At 36.5% G+C, this 19052-nt stretch overlaps 1 protein-coding gene across 1 annotated transcript in view; it reads right to left on the bottom strand.

The window, feature by feature from the left end:
* Positions 1–19052, bottom strand: part of plekha7b (pleckstrin homology domain containing, family A member 7b) — a 127638-nt gene that overhangs the window by 13588 nt on the left and 94998 nt on the right. The window contains exons 11-23 of the mRNA XM_067401165.1: positions 17814–18348; positions 14349–14432; positions 13962–14087; positions 12121–12237; positions 8847–8915; positions 7945–8025; positions 6279–6428; positions 6023–6124; positions 4521–4686; positions 4233–4396; positions 2856–3047; positions 2654–2756; positions 1955–2046 (exon numbers count right to left, since the gene is read on the bottom strand). Of these exons, the coding sequence (XP_067257266.1) occupies positions 1955–2046; positions 2654–2756; positions 2856–3047; positions 4233–4396; positions 4521–4686; positions 6023–6124; positions 6279–6428; positions 7945–8025; positions 8847–8915; positions 12121–12237; positions 13962–14087; positions 14349–14432; positions 17814–18348 (1981 nt within the window). The remainder of the gene's footprint in view (positions 1–1954; positions 2047–2653; positions 2757–2855; positions 3048–4232; positions 4397–4520; positions 4687–6022; positions 6125–6278; positions 6429–7944; positions 8026–8846; positions 8916–12120; positions 12238–13961; positions 14088–14348; positions 14433–17813; positions 18349–19052) is intronic.

A 19052-nucleotide genomic window follows, 5' to 3' on the forward strand; every position in this document is an offset into this window, starting at 1 on the left:
GATGAGATGATAAGATGGGGGGGGGAGATACGTCATAATATTGGAAATCTTTCCATTGTAAAAAAAGAAGGGGAGCGAGCCAGTGGATATCAATTGCAACATGCAAACTTTGTTATGCTGGTGAAAAAGTCTCAACTGTCAGTATTCATAGAAAGTAAAAGTAAAAATATGCTGATAACGGTATATAACTGTCTTAATTTATTCCATTATTTCTCTTGTGGCCGTATAGGCTAGTGAAACAAATGAGAATAATAGTATTTTGTGTTAAACAGGTTGTTTGTTTGTTTGTTTTTTAAAGTTGGTGCTTTGGTTTTCTTGAAGTAAAGATGCGCTTAATTTCCATTGATGACTGCAGTATTAGGAAATACTATAGACTCTTAATAATTTTAATTATAGACCTAATAAAATGTTAAAACATTTTCAAAGAGAGCTAATAGCCTATTCTTTTATTATCCTCACAGCACGTCAGTTATGCGGTGATGCGCTATGAAATTATTGCAGGGCAAATTTATTATAATATTAATTTAATAATAAAAGAAGCCTAACCTAATAGTAATAATAATAGAGTAGAAGAATGTAACAGGCCTACATTAATTGGAAATGCAAAATCCTTTTAATATTGCCAATATTTGATGCTTTTGACAATATTGTCAATACGTGATCATTGTCTGTTGACCGCGATTTTTATGTGCACCTTGTCAGTGAAGTACGGCTAAATGCTGCTTCATCTGAAAGCCAGAGGGCGCTATCCCCCGCAGAAGAAAGATAACACAATTAGTAGGAGGAAATACGTACTGTAGCTGAATAAACAGAAGATTGAAGCGCTTTGATTGATTAAACATGACAACACACAACTACGACAATATATGGTTTATATGAGTTCTAAAAGCCTTCTTGGGTATTTTCATGATAATAAAGTATATAATGCAATGCTAATCGACATAGCCTTTATCACTATATAGAATACTTGAAATAATATTCTTTTATGCCTTGTTCTGTGTAATCATCTAACAGAAGTATTTCAAACATTCGACTGATATTATGAAGTGAGTTTGGAGTAAAATCATGTTATCAAATGCTGTCTTTTGCTGGACAAGAGGTTCATAAATTCTTCTCATGTTTGGAAAGATGTTTGACGTGTATTGCTTTTTAAGCATTTGTAAAAAAAACCTGCCCAAATGCTTCTCAAAACTAGCCCAATCACGTTTCGGGGGGTTCCCTGGTAAAATGCGCATCCCAGGAGCTAAATATCATGTTATTTGGGGTCGCTTCAACCCGTGGATATTAAAAACAACCCGTGTTTTATCGTGCAATTTATCGTGCAGCCCTACTGAAAATTCAGCTTTACCGTCACAGGAATAAATTGTAACAATTTTTCAGAATATTAATGTTTTTACTGTATTTCTGATCAAATAAATGCAGCCTTGGTGAACATAAGAGACCCTTTTCAAAAACCTTCAAACATTTTCCTTTCAAACCAAACTTTTAAACAATAGTGTACATTCAACGATATTATATATTTTTATATATTATATTTATAATAATTTAATTCAATTTATTTTGTATTATGCATTGTTAATAATGTCTGTAAACAGTCAGACAGAAAGAGAGAGGGAGAGTGAGAAAAGAAGAAGATAAAAATAAAGTAAAAGAGTCTATTCTGAAGCTATGCTGTGCTCATTTCCGTTAACGTATTCTGCATGAATCCATCAGGGTTGAAAGCACACACTGTGTTCACAGTCTGCATGGCAACACCACTGCAGTAACTCATTCACAAAGTACAGTCTGGCTCAAGCCCACACTGGCTGCTTTTATTTCATGTGCTCAGCGGTTTGTACTGCTGCTGCATCTAATCAACCTGCTGCTTGTCAGCTCTGCCAAAGCAAACTATGATAGAGCCTTTATGTCCCTCTGCCTCTCAATAGACACTTTCAGGACTTGTTTGGCTTCCTACCTTCAAGCTTGTGGTGGTAATTCCTCTTCTGAGGGTGACGAACGATGAAATGTTTGATGACTGGTTCAGTCTTGAAGATGAGCCAGTCAAACCTAACAGAAGTTGGACTGGATTAGACAATTTTTTTTAAAAATTCAGACCATCTCAAATTCTGAGGTGAGAGATCATACTTTCAAACATCATACTTAACTATGATTAAACTTTTGAACGGTAGTATCTGTGTATTTTTAATGGAAAATTCTGTAATTTTTTCTGAAAGTCAAGCATATTTTCACCTCAGGACAATTTTCATCACACCTCAAATTATGTATTGTGTTTAATAGCATTGTCTGAAGAAAATGATGGTGGTGGAAATGATATTGTTCACATTTTTGACTCCTTCGTAAACTAAATTCACATTCACAGCATCTTATGTAGTCTAAAAGCATTATCTAATATTTCCACGCTTGCAGAATTTGTCAAAATTCTCCACATTGGGAATTATGAAAGTTGGGAAGAACCACAAGCTACAATGCAAATATACATAACTGGTTAAAAATTAATAATTAATAAAAATATTACTTACTGACACCAATGACCAATGAACTGTACTGTGGTTTACATGAACCAAACCTCACATTCCCTTTTCAGTGAGTGTGGTACCCTGCCTTGTGCGAACCTGACTCTGACTGTGGCTGTCGTGTACAGGTCTGTGTGTACCTCTGTTTGGTAGAGTTTGGTAGCCACTATCACGGCTCAAGCCACCCATTTGTCCACCAACTGCCAGCAGTTCAGGCTCACTGAGGAAGGCCCGTATCTCAACCTACAGTCCCAGAAGAATAGAGCTCAGAACTATAATAACATTTAACCACTAGCACAGATGACAGCTGGCCTTATCCGGGGACCGTTGAGTGTCACAAACCTTATGATCTCCGTTAGTGTACTGCCCGATCTCACGGTCACGTTTCCGTTCATCAGATTGTCGTTTCAAGCCTCGGACCGATGTGTGGCGGATGACGGAGGTCTCTTTGGGGAGAGGGGGCACAGCTGGGGGGTGTTCATCTGGGCTGTAGAGGTGAGGGAGGGGGGGCCTGGGTGGAGCATCTTCCTCAGGCTGTATATTTAAACATAAAACATCCATAAATACAGATAAATAGACTAAAGTAGTATCTTCAATCAATCAATCAATAATTTACTTATAAAACACTTCAAAAAACCATAAAAGCATACCAAAGTGCTCTAGAAGGAAATCATTTCAAACACAAAAAAAGAAAATTGTCAAATATTTTAAAAATAATAGCAATTCATTAAAATACATAAGTAAATACCTATAAAGCTACACATCAAACGCCTGTGAGTACAAATAGGTCTTAAGATGTGATTTGAACATCTGCAGAGAGGTCAAAGAATGCACAGAAAAAGCAAGATCATTCCATAGTACACTTAAGACGTGTACATGGAACCTTAAGCACTATCTGCGAGTTCAATCTTAGCGATCTTGTGGAGGACTGAATAACTAACAGATCCTTGATGTACTCTGAGGCCAAACCATAAATGGCTTTACAAATGAATAACAGAATTTTGAAGACAATTCGTTGTTTAACCGATAGTATAGAGACCATATAACTCCAATTTTGGCCTCTGTTCTTAGTATTTGTCAGCAGTCTGGCCGCAACGTTTTGAATCAGTTGTAACCTCGACAGGGACGACTGACAAACCCCAGAATATAACGCATTACCATAATCCAAACATGAAAATATAGAAGCGTGTATAACTTTTTCAAGATAATTCAAGTCTTCAATATTGCAATGCTGCACAACTAAAAGAATCTATTTTTTTACTACTGTGTTTATTTTGATCGAATTTGAGACAAAAATTATGCCTAAATTAGTGGCATGACTTAGATTAGACTCCTTTTTGGAGTAAACAATGTGCTTTTTTCCCCAAAAAGCACAATTTAAGTCTATTTTTCATCTAACATTAAAAAAATTTCACCTCCTCAAAGCAATTCAGAAAAAAATTTTCAGCTGCATTATTTCCTGCTGTGAAAGGCAGGTACAACTGAATGTCATCAGCATAACTATGATATGAAATGCCAAATTTATTAAATATATAGCCCAGTAGAATCATGTATAGAGAAAAAAGCAACGGCCCTAAAATAGAGCTCTGAGGTACCCCGTAACTTACAGGAGCAGCGGAAGAACGATTGTTCCCAATCTTTACAGTGAAAGTTCTAACTTTCAGGTAAGAATGATTACTTGATTCACTCGCTCTTGATTACTTTGCTTCACTCACTCACCCATTTTTGTTTGTGGGCTGGATGCGAGAGCTGCAGGGACTGCTGGGTAGACTGCATTGGGCTGAGATGGGGACTGGACTGAGCAGCTTTCAGTTCACCCATGGATGGGCTCGCAGATAGCGAAGGCACTGCGGACAATGACGCTGAAGGCACGAGTTTCCTCTCTGGGTCACGCAAATATCCAAAATGTAGACAGCACATAGCAAAAAAAAACAAAAAACACATGATTATCAGTAGCATCTTTATGCAGTGAGCAGAGTTGCGTGTGGTGATGTTTGACCTTAATACCTCGGTCTGTGTTCCAGTGCATGGGGGTGATGGCAGGCAGGGGCCCGCTCTCACCTGGATTCCGCACAGAGTCAATGGTCACTCTGTAGTTGGCTTTGCTGGAGCTCAGGCCTGCAAGCACGTCCTCGATCCGCCACAGCTCCTTCCTCAGCTGAGATTTCTCCTGCTGCACAGTAGCACAGAATTTAATCATTTTGGATGAAATAAAACAGTCAACTGATTAAACAGTGTTAAGCCATAACCAATTTTGTTTACGAGGACAGTCGATCATTGCATATTGACCATTTTTTCCATGTATGTGTCCATTCACGGACAAATAGACATGGAAGAGAATGGCAATGTTCATATGCAACCGCGTCGCTCTGTGTGTGTGCACTTAAAACAGCTGCACGTTCAGAATTGAGTTCTCTTTCACGTCTTTGTGCGCTCAAATGGTTTAAAATCTCTTGAATGTTTAAACTAATAGGACCTAAAACATGTTCAATTGATAAACTTTCATTGTATGATGGTCAAACTTTGCAATTAATCAGATAATTGCATGCATTTTAAACAGTGGTGTCTGGTCTGTACAGATTAACGATCCCGATACCAGACATCGCACATCCTGCGATGTGACTATCACGGATACGTATATCGCGATTTCGATGCTAAAATGATATATTGTGCAGTCCTAACACAAATACACATAAATTGTGAATCTAAATAGAAAAATGCATATATAAATATACAACATTAAATATGACATATAATCAGAATATATAAATGTAAATTTATGCTATTCAAGTGTATAGAATATATTGAAAATTATTGTCTGTATTTTAAGTATTCAGATCATAAGTATATATAATATAATATATTATATAACAGAGAAAAATAAAAATTAACCAAAAGCTGAATAGAATAGAATAGAATAGAATAGAATAGAATAGAATAGAATAGAATAGAAGTACTTTCTTACCGCAGTGAGTGGTCACTGTTAAAAAGAATATGCTGACCCTGAGGCTTGTCTTTGATTTTCTAACAGGCAAATTTAGAGCTCAAAGAGGAACTGAAGAAAGGATAAGATTTTCTCTTATTTGTATTTTCAGAACAAGCCATAATTTATTGACTGTGTCTGTGCTCGCTCTTACTCAAACACTTGAGAAATCAATAATCTTAGACACTGTATGCCTTGTTCTTACGGCTCTATCACGCTGATCAAAAACTGACATTAGATCTTCACTCCGGCTCCAAGAGCTCCATATCTCTTTCATCACTTTGTTCTTTCTCTATCAATTACCGGACTGAGAGGTGCATGCTGAATAGAAAAGGAGGCCGACACGGTTTAACATCTTTTGATACACTCTACTGCTCAAACAGTATTGATACTTTAGTTTGGAAGCATGAATTAAAGGGATAAAAGCTGAAATAGTTTGGGGTTTGAGTAAAGAAAGACCTCTGTCCTACATTTACATTTTTAAAAAAGTTAAAACAGCTTGGTCTCATTTTCCTCTGGGTCTGACCTGAGAGAGAGCACTGTGGGTCATCTGGTCTTGAAGGGCTGAACGCAGTCTGTCGACATCTCTCTCCAAGTGGTTGTACTCTGTCCAAGCGTTCTCCATCTCCTGTTTAACACAGTACAGAAACAAACCTCAATACTAGTGCTATGAGCTGATTTCAGTATTGCACTGAATTATTATTGGCCCCAGCTTAATATTGGTATTGCGTTGATATTCTTAAATCTTCTGTCAGTGTATAAACACGGGTATGTGTTCTCACCGTGGACACCTGTGAGATGTCCGCCCTAATGTGGACCACATCCTCCCGTAACAGCTTCTGTTGATAGGCGATCTTCTCTGCATGGGCGGGCTGGTCCTGGTACTGTTCCATCTGCTGATGGGAAACATCCAGAACAGACTCGAGCTTGTCCTAGATAAGGTGGGAAACAGAAGAGGATGCAGATAAAGAAGTTAGAAACAAAAAAGAACTAGCACCAGTGACCGGAGACATCAGGTTTAACACTATATAAAGCTACACAATTGTTTTCTTCGAATTCTGAAAACTAAATTTCATTTAGGTCAAAATGTGCCTCATGTAGTAACATCTAAAATTAAACCTAAAACTGGTCATTTAATATGGCTGAATCAATCTGACTATTTAAGGTCACAACAGAGTAATTTTAAAGGGTTTGATCAAGTAGAAACAGATCTTCAAGCTAACAATTGCTTTGGGGATCTGTACGTTGTTTTTGTTTTTTTTGTTTTTTTTAAGTTTTCCAAAGAAGTCACTTGCACTCAATACTGCTTAATGTATTCATGGAAACCATTAAACTTTTCCAGGATTCTTTGATGAATAGAAAGTTCAAAAGAACAGCATAAAAATATCAAACTTTTGTGTAACATTATTTTGTAATATTATAAACAGTGTTGGGTATAACACATTACAAGTAATGTAAAAGTTACGTAATCGGATTACTTTTTCAAGTAACTAGTAAAGTAATGCATTACCTTATCAATTTACAACAAAATAATTAAGTTACCTTTAAATAATTAAGGCAAGTTACTTTTTCACATATAGCCTATTGACTGACAGCGTCATGGCTGACAGCCATGTTGAGAGAAATGAAATGCAAACAATTCACAAAAAAATGTAGTATTCCTCAAAATGAATAAAACCTGTAATAATGAACTATTAAATTACACAAATATACTTTATGTATTTAATCTCACTTTATTAACCAATGTTAATGTTTATTTTGCTGGTAATTGAAGGTCTTGCCGCTGACCTTCAATGATATAATTCAACCATACTAATAAACAAAAATGACTTTAGATTCGATTTAGAAGTAAGAGTGTTAAACTTCTTTCTCCTGTATTCTGTATTCTACTTTAATCCAGAATGGCAGCACAGCTGAAAGGTTTGTTTGCGCTGCGCCCTCTACTATACAGGAGTAAGTATGCATTTCCTTCAGCCTGAGGTTTATTCATTTCACTTTTGGTGTGAAGGGCCTTAACATTTGGCAAAAGATATAATTTTTTTTGTTGTTATTATTAAAAAACAAGCAAATAAGCCCAGCCCAGGTAAGAAAAAGTTACGCAAAAGTAATTTAACATTACTTTTCATAAAAAGTAACTAAATTACTTTTTTAGAAAATAACGCAATGTTGAAATGCTTTACTTTTAAAACTAACTTTTCCCAACACTGATTATAAATGTCTTTACTGTCACTTAGGATTAATTTAAGGCATCCTTGCTGAATAAAAGTATTGAAATCTTACTAGCCCCAAACTTTAGTGTATATAAAATGACAATTATGATTTCTGTCATAATCGCAGCCCCACTAAAAAATGAGACAAATTTTCACGATTCAGTTGATACACTACTCAATATAACAACAAAGCCTGGTTTACAATATGGAATTGAGATAAGGAAAAAACACAAAGCACCTTATCTTCTTTGAGTGTGCGTATCCTGGCCTCCAGCTCCTGTAGGATCTTGTCTTGCTCGCATAACCTACTAAGCTTTACCTGGGGAGACAATCACAAGCAGCAATAAAACATGGTCACCAAACAGAGGGCACGACTGAACTGAATCCATTAAAGCATACAAACAAATCAAACAGAGGGCCGACGGAATACATTCTTCTGCTATTCCATATTCAACATTTCTCACTATTGAAGATATTCATTAGCATAAACTCCATGCACCCAAGACAATTTATGTGTCATTATTTGCAGAAACAAACAGCATTTTCTCAGTGAAAAATGGGTTACAGGGTACGTGTGCGAGAAGCTGCAGAAGGGTCTTGTTTACAGTCTTCTTCACACTGCCTGTTTATTCTCTACTCTGTTTATCATTCCCTCCGATTAATTATTAAGCTGTTATTATTTTACAGCCATATATAGTTGTTTTAACAACATTAAAAATTCATCACACAGATAAATCCACCAACAAAACTCGTATAAATTGTTAAACTGAAACAATGTTAATGATAAAAAGCCAGGACTTCCAGATTATTTACCTCCAATCAAAAGAAAAACAGTGAGAGCACTGGAATACAAAAATCAAACTGAAAAATTTACAAGCCCAAAGTATAAAATCCCATTGCATGTATTTTTCTCTTTAAATTGAGCATTGAATATAAAAAGCCCTCGTCAATAATTTCAATTTCTTCTTGACACAGAGAAAGCTTGCTTCTCCCCACAGCCCGTACCGCCGCCTCGCTCCAATGCCTGTGTTTACTCGCACAAATTCAGGCTCGAGACACAGCGTTTGTGAAATGCAGAGAGAATTAAAGGAGAGACGGGGGTCAGAAAGTGGGCATCAATAAAGAGAGAAGAGAACTTACATCTATGTCACTTTCAGCTATTTTAACAGGCCGAGGTGGTCGATCTTTAAGAGAGTCACGTCCAGTTACCTGTTGACAAAATGCAAAAGCTCATACACTATCAACAACATTAGTATCAACATCATGACTATGAGGTTATAAGGTTGCATCGATCAAGCAACCAACCAACAAGACTGCACATTCTATTGACAAAAGGTTGCTGAAATCATGTAAACAAACTGTGCTTTGGCAAACTAAAAAGAGCAAGACGGTAATATCTCAAGATGAAAAAAAAAAAAAGCATAACAAAACAAACCAACACTGTTTTTGGAAGCTCAGAGATGTGTTTACGAACAAATAACAACTGGGGTATTTGGGGATAGCCACAACGATCCACCCAAAGCTATGCTCTTTCTTTGGCAAAGTATCAATACTTTCATCGGCAGTGAACTTGACATGAACCCATGTGGGAGTGAATCATTTAGTGATAAACAAGGGTTAGCTAAAGGATACTGCATAAGTAAGAGCAGCTGTCTGTAAACGTTCACTCATTAACAGCAAACCTCAGACTCTAGAATAATTACATGATACTTCATGTTCACACTGAAATAATCAGCACAGCCTTGGTCACAATTACAATGAAATCTTTATGACAATTCCTCATCAGAGTGGTATTGATATTTTACCAAAAGAACAACCTTGGACGCCCTTTAAAAAAAAAAAAAAATAAATAGCACATGCATATGGGTATGATCATGTGCAAGGCACACAACAATAACGGTCCAGGGGGGATTACATCACTGCAGCAGGTGAAGGCATGAAGTGGTCACATTTTGTGCACACACCATCCTTACATTCAAACAGAACGCACTGTGTGCCGAATAGATGAGAGGTTCAATACTTTTCATCTGTTTGAAATGAAGATAAAAAGGGTTTCTGTGAACTGTGGGTATAAATTTAGGCATACATTGGAAATATACATTTGATATATGAATTATTAAATCAAGTAATGCACTCTACATCAAAGAGGATCGGAAAAGTCAGTGACCATAAAGTTTGTGACAAAAGAGGAGAAACCATATATAAGAGCAAAAAAGGCTACTAGGGCTGCACGATATGTGTCTGTGAAGTTGCAGCTCAAAATACCCTATAGATTTTTTTTAATTAATTTTTTTAACTGCCTATTTTGAGGCATAATTAGAAATGCGCCGATTCAGGCTGCGGCCCCTTTAATTGCTCACGCTCTCCGCCCCCACCAAAGCTCTCGACTCTATCATTGCATAAACAAAGTTCACACAGCCAATATAACCCTCAAAATGGATCTTTACAAAGTGTTTGTCATGCAGCATGTCTAATCGCGTAAGTATAGTATTTATTTGGATGTTTACATTTGATTCTGAATGAGTTTGAGGCTATTCTCCATGGCTAATGGCTAATGCTACACTGTTGGAGAGATTTATAAAGAATGAACTTGTGTTTATGAATTATACAGACTGCAAGTGTTTAAAAATGAAAATAGTGACGTCTCTTGCCTCCGTGAATACAGTAATAAATGATGGTAACTTTAACCACATTTAACAGTACATTAGCAACATGCTAACGAAACATTTAGAAAGACAGTTTACAAATATCACTAAAAATATCATGTAATCATGGATCATGTCAGTTATTATTGCTCCATCTGCCATTTTTCGCTATTGTCCTTGCTTGATTACCTAGCCTGATGACTCAGCTGTGCACAGATCCAGACGTTAATACTGGCTGCCCTTGTCTAATGCCTCGAACATGGGCTGGCATATGCAAATATTGGGGCCGTACATATTAATGATCCTGACTGTTACGTAACAGTCGGTGTTATGTTGAGATTCGCCTGTTTTTCGGAGGTCTTTTAAATGAGATTTATATAAGAAGGAGGAAACAATGGTGTTTGAGACTCACTGTATGTCATTTCCATGTACTGAACTCTTGTTATTCAACTATGCTGAGGTAAATTCAATTTTCAATTCGATGGCACCTTTAATATAAAGTAATTTTCTATTTTTCTCCAGATTTTTTTCTTTTATTGTATGTCAAGCTGTTTTGACGCTCTCATCGCTAGTCTGAGAAGGTGAGTTAACCTAAGTCACCAGCAGATGAATGTGAAACATGTATGTTGGTTATATCATTTTTAGTTTTTAAATACATTTAAATATAATTTCAATTACACTTCTGTCATTAATTACTCATCTACATGTCGTTCCACACCTGTAAGACCTTAAGAAGCCTTAAGAAGAAGAATACTTTTTGTGAATGGGCGATTTCAAAACACTGCTTCATGAAGCTTCGAAGCTTTATGAATCTTGTTTCGAATCAGTGGTTCGAAACAAAACATGTATGAAACTGCCAAACTCACACCCCCCAGTGGTGAACCACTGACATTTCGAAACACTTATGGCGTAACAAAGCCTCGTTTACTGAAATCACGTGACTTTGGCAGTTTGATACACGCTTCGAACCACTGATTCGAAACAAGAGTTGTAAAGCTTCAAAGCTTCATGAAGCAGTGTTTTGAAATCACCCATCACTAGATATTGTTGAATAAAGTCATTATTTTGGGGGGTTTTTTCGGCGCACAAAAAGTATTCTCGTCGCTTCATAACATTAAGGTTGAACTGTAGTCACATGAACTGTTTTAAATATGTCTTTAGTAGCTTTCTGGGCATTGAAAGTGTTAATCTTGCTGGCAATGGAGGCCTCACTGAGCCATCAGATTTTATCAAAAATACCTTAATTTGTGTTTCGAAGATGAACAAAGGTCTTACGGGTGTGGAACAACATGAGGGTGAGTAATTAATGACAGAATTTTCATTTTTGGATAAACTAACCCTTTAAAGCATTAACACATCAAATGTCGCATTATTTAACAAGTTACCATATACAGCATTTCTCTTCAATATCATGCAGCCCTAAATGCAGCTTATGCCATTGCACATATAGTAGCAAAGACAATTCAGAATCAGATTCTAGCATCCATCTGACCTTCAATTGTCAAACTCTCCTCCTGGACTCTTAACATTTGCAGCCATCACTAATCACTATATTCATGCATCTGCCAAGACTTTTATTGCTAAATTGCAGCATAAAATCTGATTTTTAGCAGTAAAAGCTTAAAATTACGCATTGCTCTCTGTGAATATTGACTGATGTAAATTTAATCATCGGTTTCAAAATTCACTCTACACATCCTTCAGGGTTAGAGAGCAGAACAGCTGTTACAGAGAATAAGGAGGGGGGATAAATCAGGAAGAATTTATGCCTTGAAGAGAGAGGGAGAAGATGGGCGGAGGAAGAAGGTGAAGGCAGATCCACTAGAGCCCACCTTCAGGTCTAGATACTCCAGGTCCTTCTTCAGCTGGATGTAAGTGTCATCTGCCTTTAAGTGGGAAATGAAGAAAGAGGTCACGTGTCTCATGGTTGAGAGTACAGCATTCAAGAGTGAGACTGATTTTACACTATAAATCTAAATGCTGGTACATTATAACACTTTGTAAAACTGCATGTAATAGGTTATTGACCCTTCTTTTTTCATTTTTAATTCCTATTGACAACAAGCAAAATAGTTACTGCTAATTTAGCATCTTCAATTTGAACAGACTGTTGAGGGTGTCCTAAGTTTATTGAAAAAAAAAGAAAAAGATTTGTTTCTTCACTCTAAAGGTCTATACTTACTCATTTAGAGCATGAATTTTTTTCAATTATGTGATTTAAGAAAATATGAAATGAACCCCTTTTACACATAATGCAAATATCTGTATACAATGAAGCATTTTACATCAATGCTGTAAATGTTGTAGAATACTAGTTTTAAAGGATTAGTTCACATCAGAATTACAATTTCCTGATAATTTTCTCACTCATGTCATCCAAGATGTTTATGTCTTTCTTTCTTCAGTCGAAAAGAAATTAAGGTTGTTGAGGAAAACATTCCAGGATTATTCTCCATATAGTGAACTTCACTGGGGCACAACAGGTTGAAGGTCCGAATTGCAGTTTTAATGCAGCTTCAAAGGGCTCTACACGATCCCAGCTGAGGAATAAGGGTCTTATCTAGCTAAATGAATTTTCTAAAAAAAAAATTACAATTTATATACTTTTTAACCACAAATGCTCGTCTTGCACTGCTCTGCGATGTGCCACTCATTACGTAATCATGTTGAAGTACCGATCCAGTGTCTACAAAGCGAATGTGCAAATATCAAGTTAAACACCCTTTACAAAAAAAGATAAAACAACTATGTTGGACGATTTTGAAGTTGGAGGAGAAAATGAGATGGAGTTTTTTACCCTACCACGTTTTTTTTTTTTTTTTTTTTTTTTTTTCAGAAAATGACTGATCGTTTCACTAGATAAGACTATCCTTGGCTGGGATCATGTAGAGCCCCTTGAAGCTGCATTGAAACTGCAGTTTGGGCCTTCAACCCGTTGTACCCCAATGAAGTCCACTATATGGAGAATAGTCCTGGAATGTTTCCCTCAAAAACCTTAATTTCTTTTCGACTAAAGAAAGAAAAACATCTTGGATGACATGGGGGTGAGTAAATTATCAGGAAATTTTCATTCTGAAGTGAAATAATCCTTTAATGTGCAACGCTGTAACCGACAGAGATCTACAGAGTGGAATGGGACACAGCTTATGTCTGTTCTACCAAATGTTTACACTAATAAACCTTTCTGACACATTTCATGTCTAAAATTTCATATACACAAGTAAACCATATGTTTTCTGTTCATGGCATCATTCATTCATGTGAATGCAGGCAAGTCAACAAGCAACATGCTGTTAACATCTGAGAAGCAATCTGAGGATCCGAAATACAAGAGAGGAAGAAACTACTAAAAAGTCCAAAAAAAAAAAAAGCAAAATGCAGAGGAAAGGTTCTTCAGAAACACAAAACAGGCTGTTACGTCAAGTTGCGCAGCCCAAGCTGTAACGTTCTACCGCAGACTCCATGCTAACGGAGAGCTAACACCAAACCAACGCAATCACAACTAGAACCAACAGCGCACGACTGTAAAGATGAGCACAGAATGGGGGTTAGGGAAAAGAGGGGCATGATATGCTCAGGGTGGGTTGAGGGGGAAATGTGACCCTCTAACCTGCAAACTGGGGCCTGAGAGGCCGTTGTGCTGGTTCTGCAGGTGTGTGAATGTGTCGCTGTGCACGCTGGCCATCTTGGCCCGGTGTCTCCTGAGCTGGATGAGCAGCAGGGTCAACTCCTCCGGCTGCAGGACAGCGGGGAGACGGGAGAGAAAGCACTTCAGGAGGTGACCACTAGGGCGGCGGTGAAAGATGTTGTGAAAATTGGCCAGGAGTGGCGAACTGTAACTGCCAGGCTTTAACGACATATCTCAGATCACTTTCTCAAAACTAGAAAGCAAAACGCTCCTTGTGGGTCGAAATGCAATCTACCAAGCAGATCTTCTGTTTCCCTGCGTTTCCTAGACTGCTCATCTGAAAAAGGCTGTTCTTTATGGAAGTCTTACCGTTTTTCCATGCAGACTTGGTGCACTGACTGTGTGTGTGATGTAGCCCATTGTTGGCATGGATCTCCTTTCCATTTGCGAGGTCTGCAGAGACACAAAATTATACAGAATGGTGACGTTGATGATGAAAATTAAGAAATTCACAGTCCTCTTGCTACTATTATCAAATTCTCATTTTTTAGTTTACAGACACTGTACGTTTTTGAAGTCAAGTTAAAGTCAGTTTCAAAGTTTAGCACAAAACTAGGGCTCAGCAGAGCATATTTTACTCATTCATCTGTTTATTTTAGTTAAGAAAGTGTGTGCTTGATTTCAAATGTGCTACAGGGCTTCGAGGGTTTGACAGTTTTGCTTAACATACAAAATTCTTCATCTAGGCCCATCATAGCACCTCAAAAGGACACAAACAACAAGAGATTTAATTAACTACACATAAATTATCTCCAACCTGCTTTCTTAAAATAACATTTGTTTGCTACCAGCAGAGTAGCACTGTAGACTCTGTTTCCAATGCGAATCCCACGGCACTGCATTTTTGCTGTATAATAGGTTTTTTATTTAAATACAAGATCAGAAGAAAGAGACCACTGCTGAGGCGGTTTATTGGGCGCTTGGCTTAGCCTTTGGCAAATCTTATCAGCTAAACACAGTGATCCACTATGGAGGTCCATGAAACCACTCTATGAAAAACACTTCAGCCTTTAGGCTCAGCAGCAGGGTAGTTGACATCACAATTCAGGCAGTGTCCTTCTGTGTGATATATAGTTTATCTGAAACTACTTTTAGAAAACAACATTTCTAATTCTTCTCTATATTCATGCATGTAGTACTTATTCCTCCACATTAATTAAGAGATTACAATATATGTACTTTCAAAAATAAAATATGTTTAAGATCTGTTTTTGAAACATATCAAAAAAAAAGGTCACTCTGCAGAACTATTTTAAAGGCAAAAAGTGATTGAAATGCAGAAAAAAATGAAATAATTACAAACTACACCACCAAAATAGACACTTTCCCTCTTAAATGTATGTATACATTTTATGTACTACTTTTCAGAAGTTTGGGGTCAGTACATTTTTTATGTTTTTGAAATGAGTCTCTTATGCTTGCAAAGGCTGCATTTATTTGATTAAAAATACAGTAAAATATTATTACTAATTATCTATTATTATTAAAATATTATTATAATTTAAGATAACAGTTTTCTATTTAGTATATTTTAAATTATAATTTAGCCATTACTCCAGTCTTCAGTGTCACGTGATCCTTCAGAAATCATTCTAATAATTATTATTATTATTATCAATGTTGAAAACAGCTGCATTTTTGTGGAAACAGTCATTGGTTTTTTTTTCAGGATTCTTTTCAAATAGAAAGTTCAAAAGAACAACATTTATTTGAAATATGAATCTTTTGTAACATTCTAAATGTCTCTATTGTCACTTCTGATCAATTTAAATGCATTATTGCTGAATAAAACTATTAATTTCTATAAAAAACAAATTACTCACACCAAACTTTTGAACAGTAGTGTTTGTATATACATATACATATCACTTACATACATATAAAATTGGAAATAAACAGACTTTATTTAAATTTGAATATTTAAAGCAACAATATGACAGAAAATTATGAAGAAATATTTAAGATTTTACTAATCATATAAGCAAATTTGTCACTTTGTTCTCTTTCAATCATTCTAAAATCATGCTGGAGAACATGGTCATCGGGTTTTACACAAACCTGTGGAGTTTGTGCAGCTTCAACGTTGTTGCAAGTAAAGCAAAAAGACACAAATAAAATAACAGTGGTTCTCAGACCCCTGAGGGTACATGAGGTAACAAGAGGGGCTACGCGAGCGAAATGCAGAGTTTCAGCATTCATTTAATTCTACCCCACCTTAAAATAACATTAAAACCGAGCACGTATTTCTAACAGGCAGAATGTTGTGACATCCAATCTTTTGCGGTCAAAACTGACTGCATCCATACAAGCAGCATTCAAATATGTTGCGTGCAGATGCTGTCTTAGCAAATCGCGCTAAATTATTATCATTCTCGACAATGTATCTTTGTAAAAGTGTGGATTTAGCACTTACTAGCATGAAGAACAAATAGCCTTATAAACACAGGCTGTGCATAGAGATCGATTGAAAAATCAAACTCTCTTCAATACAAAAACCCTGTCGTTTTTAATGTTAAGAATATATTATTCGAGCAATTTTACCCAAATATCCACGCGATTGCAAATGATTTTATATAACATTCAACAACAAAAAGGGTAATATTAAGTGACAAACATTTTAAATGGAGTACTGTCAGTATTGTTTGCTTAATTTTACAACAAAATAATAGTTGTAATGAAAGCCACAGAAGAAGTGCAGAAGTGAAGAAGTTTTGTGAATGAATCTGCGGCTCTGAATGAATCACACAAGTAAATGATTCAATGACCCATTTAAATAAATGAAGCCACTTGCTTCATTACTCAATGAATGAATGATTCAATGACTCACTCACTAAGACAGCGACTTACCGCCACCTACTGGTTATTTCAGTTTAATATTTAAAAGTATTACTTCGTTTTTAACATCATTGCATATTTCTTTCTCTATTTAACCTTTTTTTATTTAAAACATTATTTATTTTAAAAAGGTATTTATAAAGGTAAAACATACATTGGAAAATCGATTTAAGGGGGCGACTATTTTCCCTTAATTGAAAAGGTGTGACAGAAGTCTAAGTGAAATTTACGTAGAAAGATGTTAAATAGTTCAGGGGGTACGCCCCTCTAAAAAGTTTGAGAACCACTGTGTTAAGACATTCTGAAATTAAATGTTAATTTTATGCTGATAAATGTTAAAGCAATTGTTATGCTGATAATATAATATGTAATGAAACAATAATTAAAGCATTTCTCAGATTTTTTGATTCCTCTGAGATATTCTTTGTGGCATCACTGCACATTGACTGAAGTTGTTTTTCTATCCGTTATTTGACAGCTTCTGTGAATCTTTCTGTTGGAGGCATGTAATTAGTGAGTTCACACGAGTCCCAGCATACGCAGAGCAGAAATGGTCGTGACAGTATGTTAACTTGTAAGAGGCACAGAGGCTTCTGTGACTGCTGCCGCGTGTGAATGTGGCGCTGGGAGCGGCGCTCTCATGTGGGGGGTGTAGCCGGCAGATGCTACTATTTGTCACACATGCAACTTCAGCAACACACATAAACAAAAAGGCTCTCTTTAGACACACCCTCTGCACCTGGGAGTCAAAGCCTGAGTGAAGACTGTGTGAATCCTATCACAAAGTCCAAATCAAAGCCTGAGTAGAGGGAAACTCAGTTTTCCCATAACCCTTTACGCCTTTGGTGGTCAAAACTCCTGTGGTCTGAACAAAGAGAAGAACTTGCCACAACTAATTTAAAATTTGTGAAATTATGTGAACTGCTTGACATTCCCTACCTTTGAGATCTGGGAACATATTCCTCTGGGAGAACCCAAACTGGGTGTGTCCACGGTGGCAAAGTCATCCAGCGGGCGCACCGTCACCCTGTCGGCGGGAGTGTGGGGCCTGCGTGGGGACAAGGACTTGGAAGGGTGCCCAGATGGGGGTATGTCAGATGGTGATGGGGGCACAGATATGGATCGTGGCATTTCCAGAGTGACCCTGAAGCCAGACGTGTCCATGTAGTCAGGCCCGGTGTAGACTGGCGCGGTGGGGCTTCCGTGGCGGAACTGTTGGCGCTGCTGCCACTCGTACAACTGCCACACCATGCCTTCTTTTGTGGCCAAACGCTCATCAGTGGACATACGAAAGTGACTGAGACGGTCGTGGGCATACTTGTAGTCACTAGGCAGGTTGCGGGGCACTGGGGGGGAACTGCCTCCGGAGTGGTGGCGAGTGGTCTTTGGCAACGACTGGTACGTCTCCATCATGACGGACTTAGGCTGGAGAGGAGGCGTCCGTCTGGGTAGGGTGTACTCAGCAGTGGGATGGCTGTAATTATAAGTATTTTTATTATTAATATTTCTGCCCGTCTCACTGTCAATTAGCATACATATGCAATACGTACATAATATTTAAAGAAAAACATTTACTCTTTTTTCTTTTTCCTAAGATGTTTTTATTCTGAACTTAATAAAATTAATAATAATAAATAAATGCATACATACAATAATTAATATTTTATTATCTACTATTTGTTCATATGTTTTTTTTATTATTCTTTTTCTTATTTATTATACTAATAAAATAACACAAATAAGGACATTTTAATATGTTCCAGATATTTAATATTTGATCAATTTGATATTTAATATATGCTACAAATATACTTTTTTAAAAAGTGTTTTAAAGTATTCTAGAGGCTGGTTCTTTTTGTAAGTGCATTTTTTTTATTATTTTGTAATGATTATGGCAAAAATAATAATCATAATTATTTTGGTCAATATTGAAATCACGGTTATTTTCATTATACTTTTTTTTTTTTTAAATTATCGATACTTCAGCAAAAATCTAGGTTAACTAATGTATGTAAAAGTCTTCAAAACAGTTACAGAAGTATAAGTAAAATACAATACAATAAAAACTAAGAAACTAATTACAAACAAAACGGATAAATACAAGCAAATATACAAATTAAATAGTGTTTTAAGTTTTTCAAGAATCTGTACTAACAGTGGTATTCATTTAAGTAATAG

The sequence above is a fragment of the Chanodichthys erythropterus genome, chromosome 11 (assembly GCF_024489055.1).
Source record: "Chanodichthys erythropterus isolate Z2021 chromosome 11, ASM2448905v1, whole genome shotgun sequence".
Lineage (NCBI taxonomy): Eukaryota > Metazoa > Chordata > Actinopteri > Cypriniformes > Xenocyprididae > Chanodichthys > Chanodichthys erythropterus.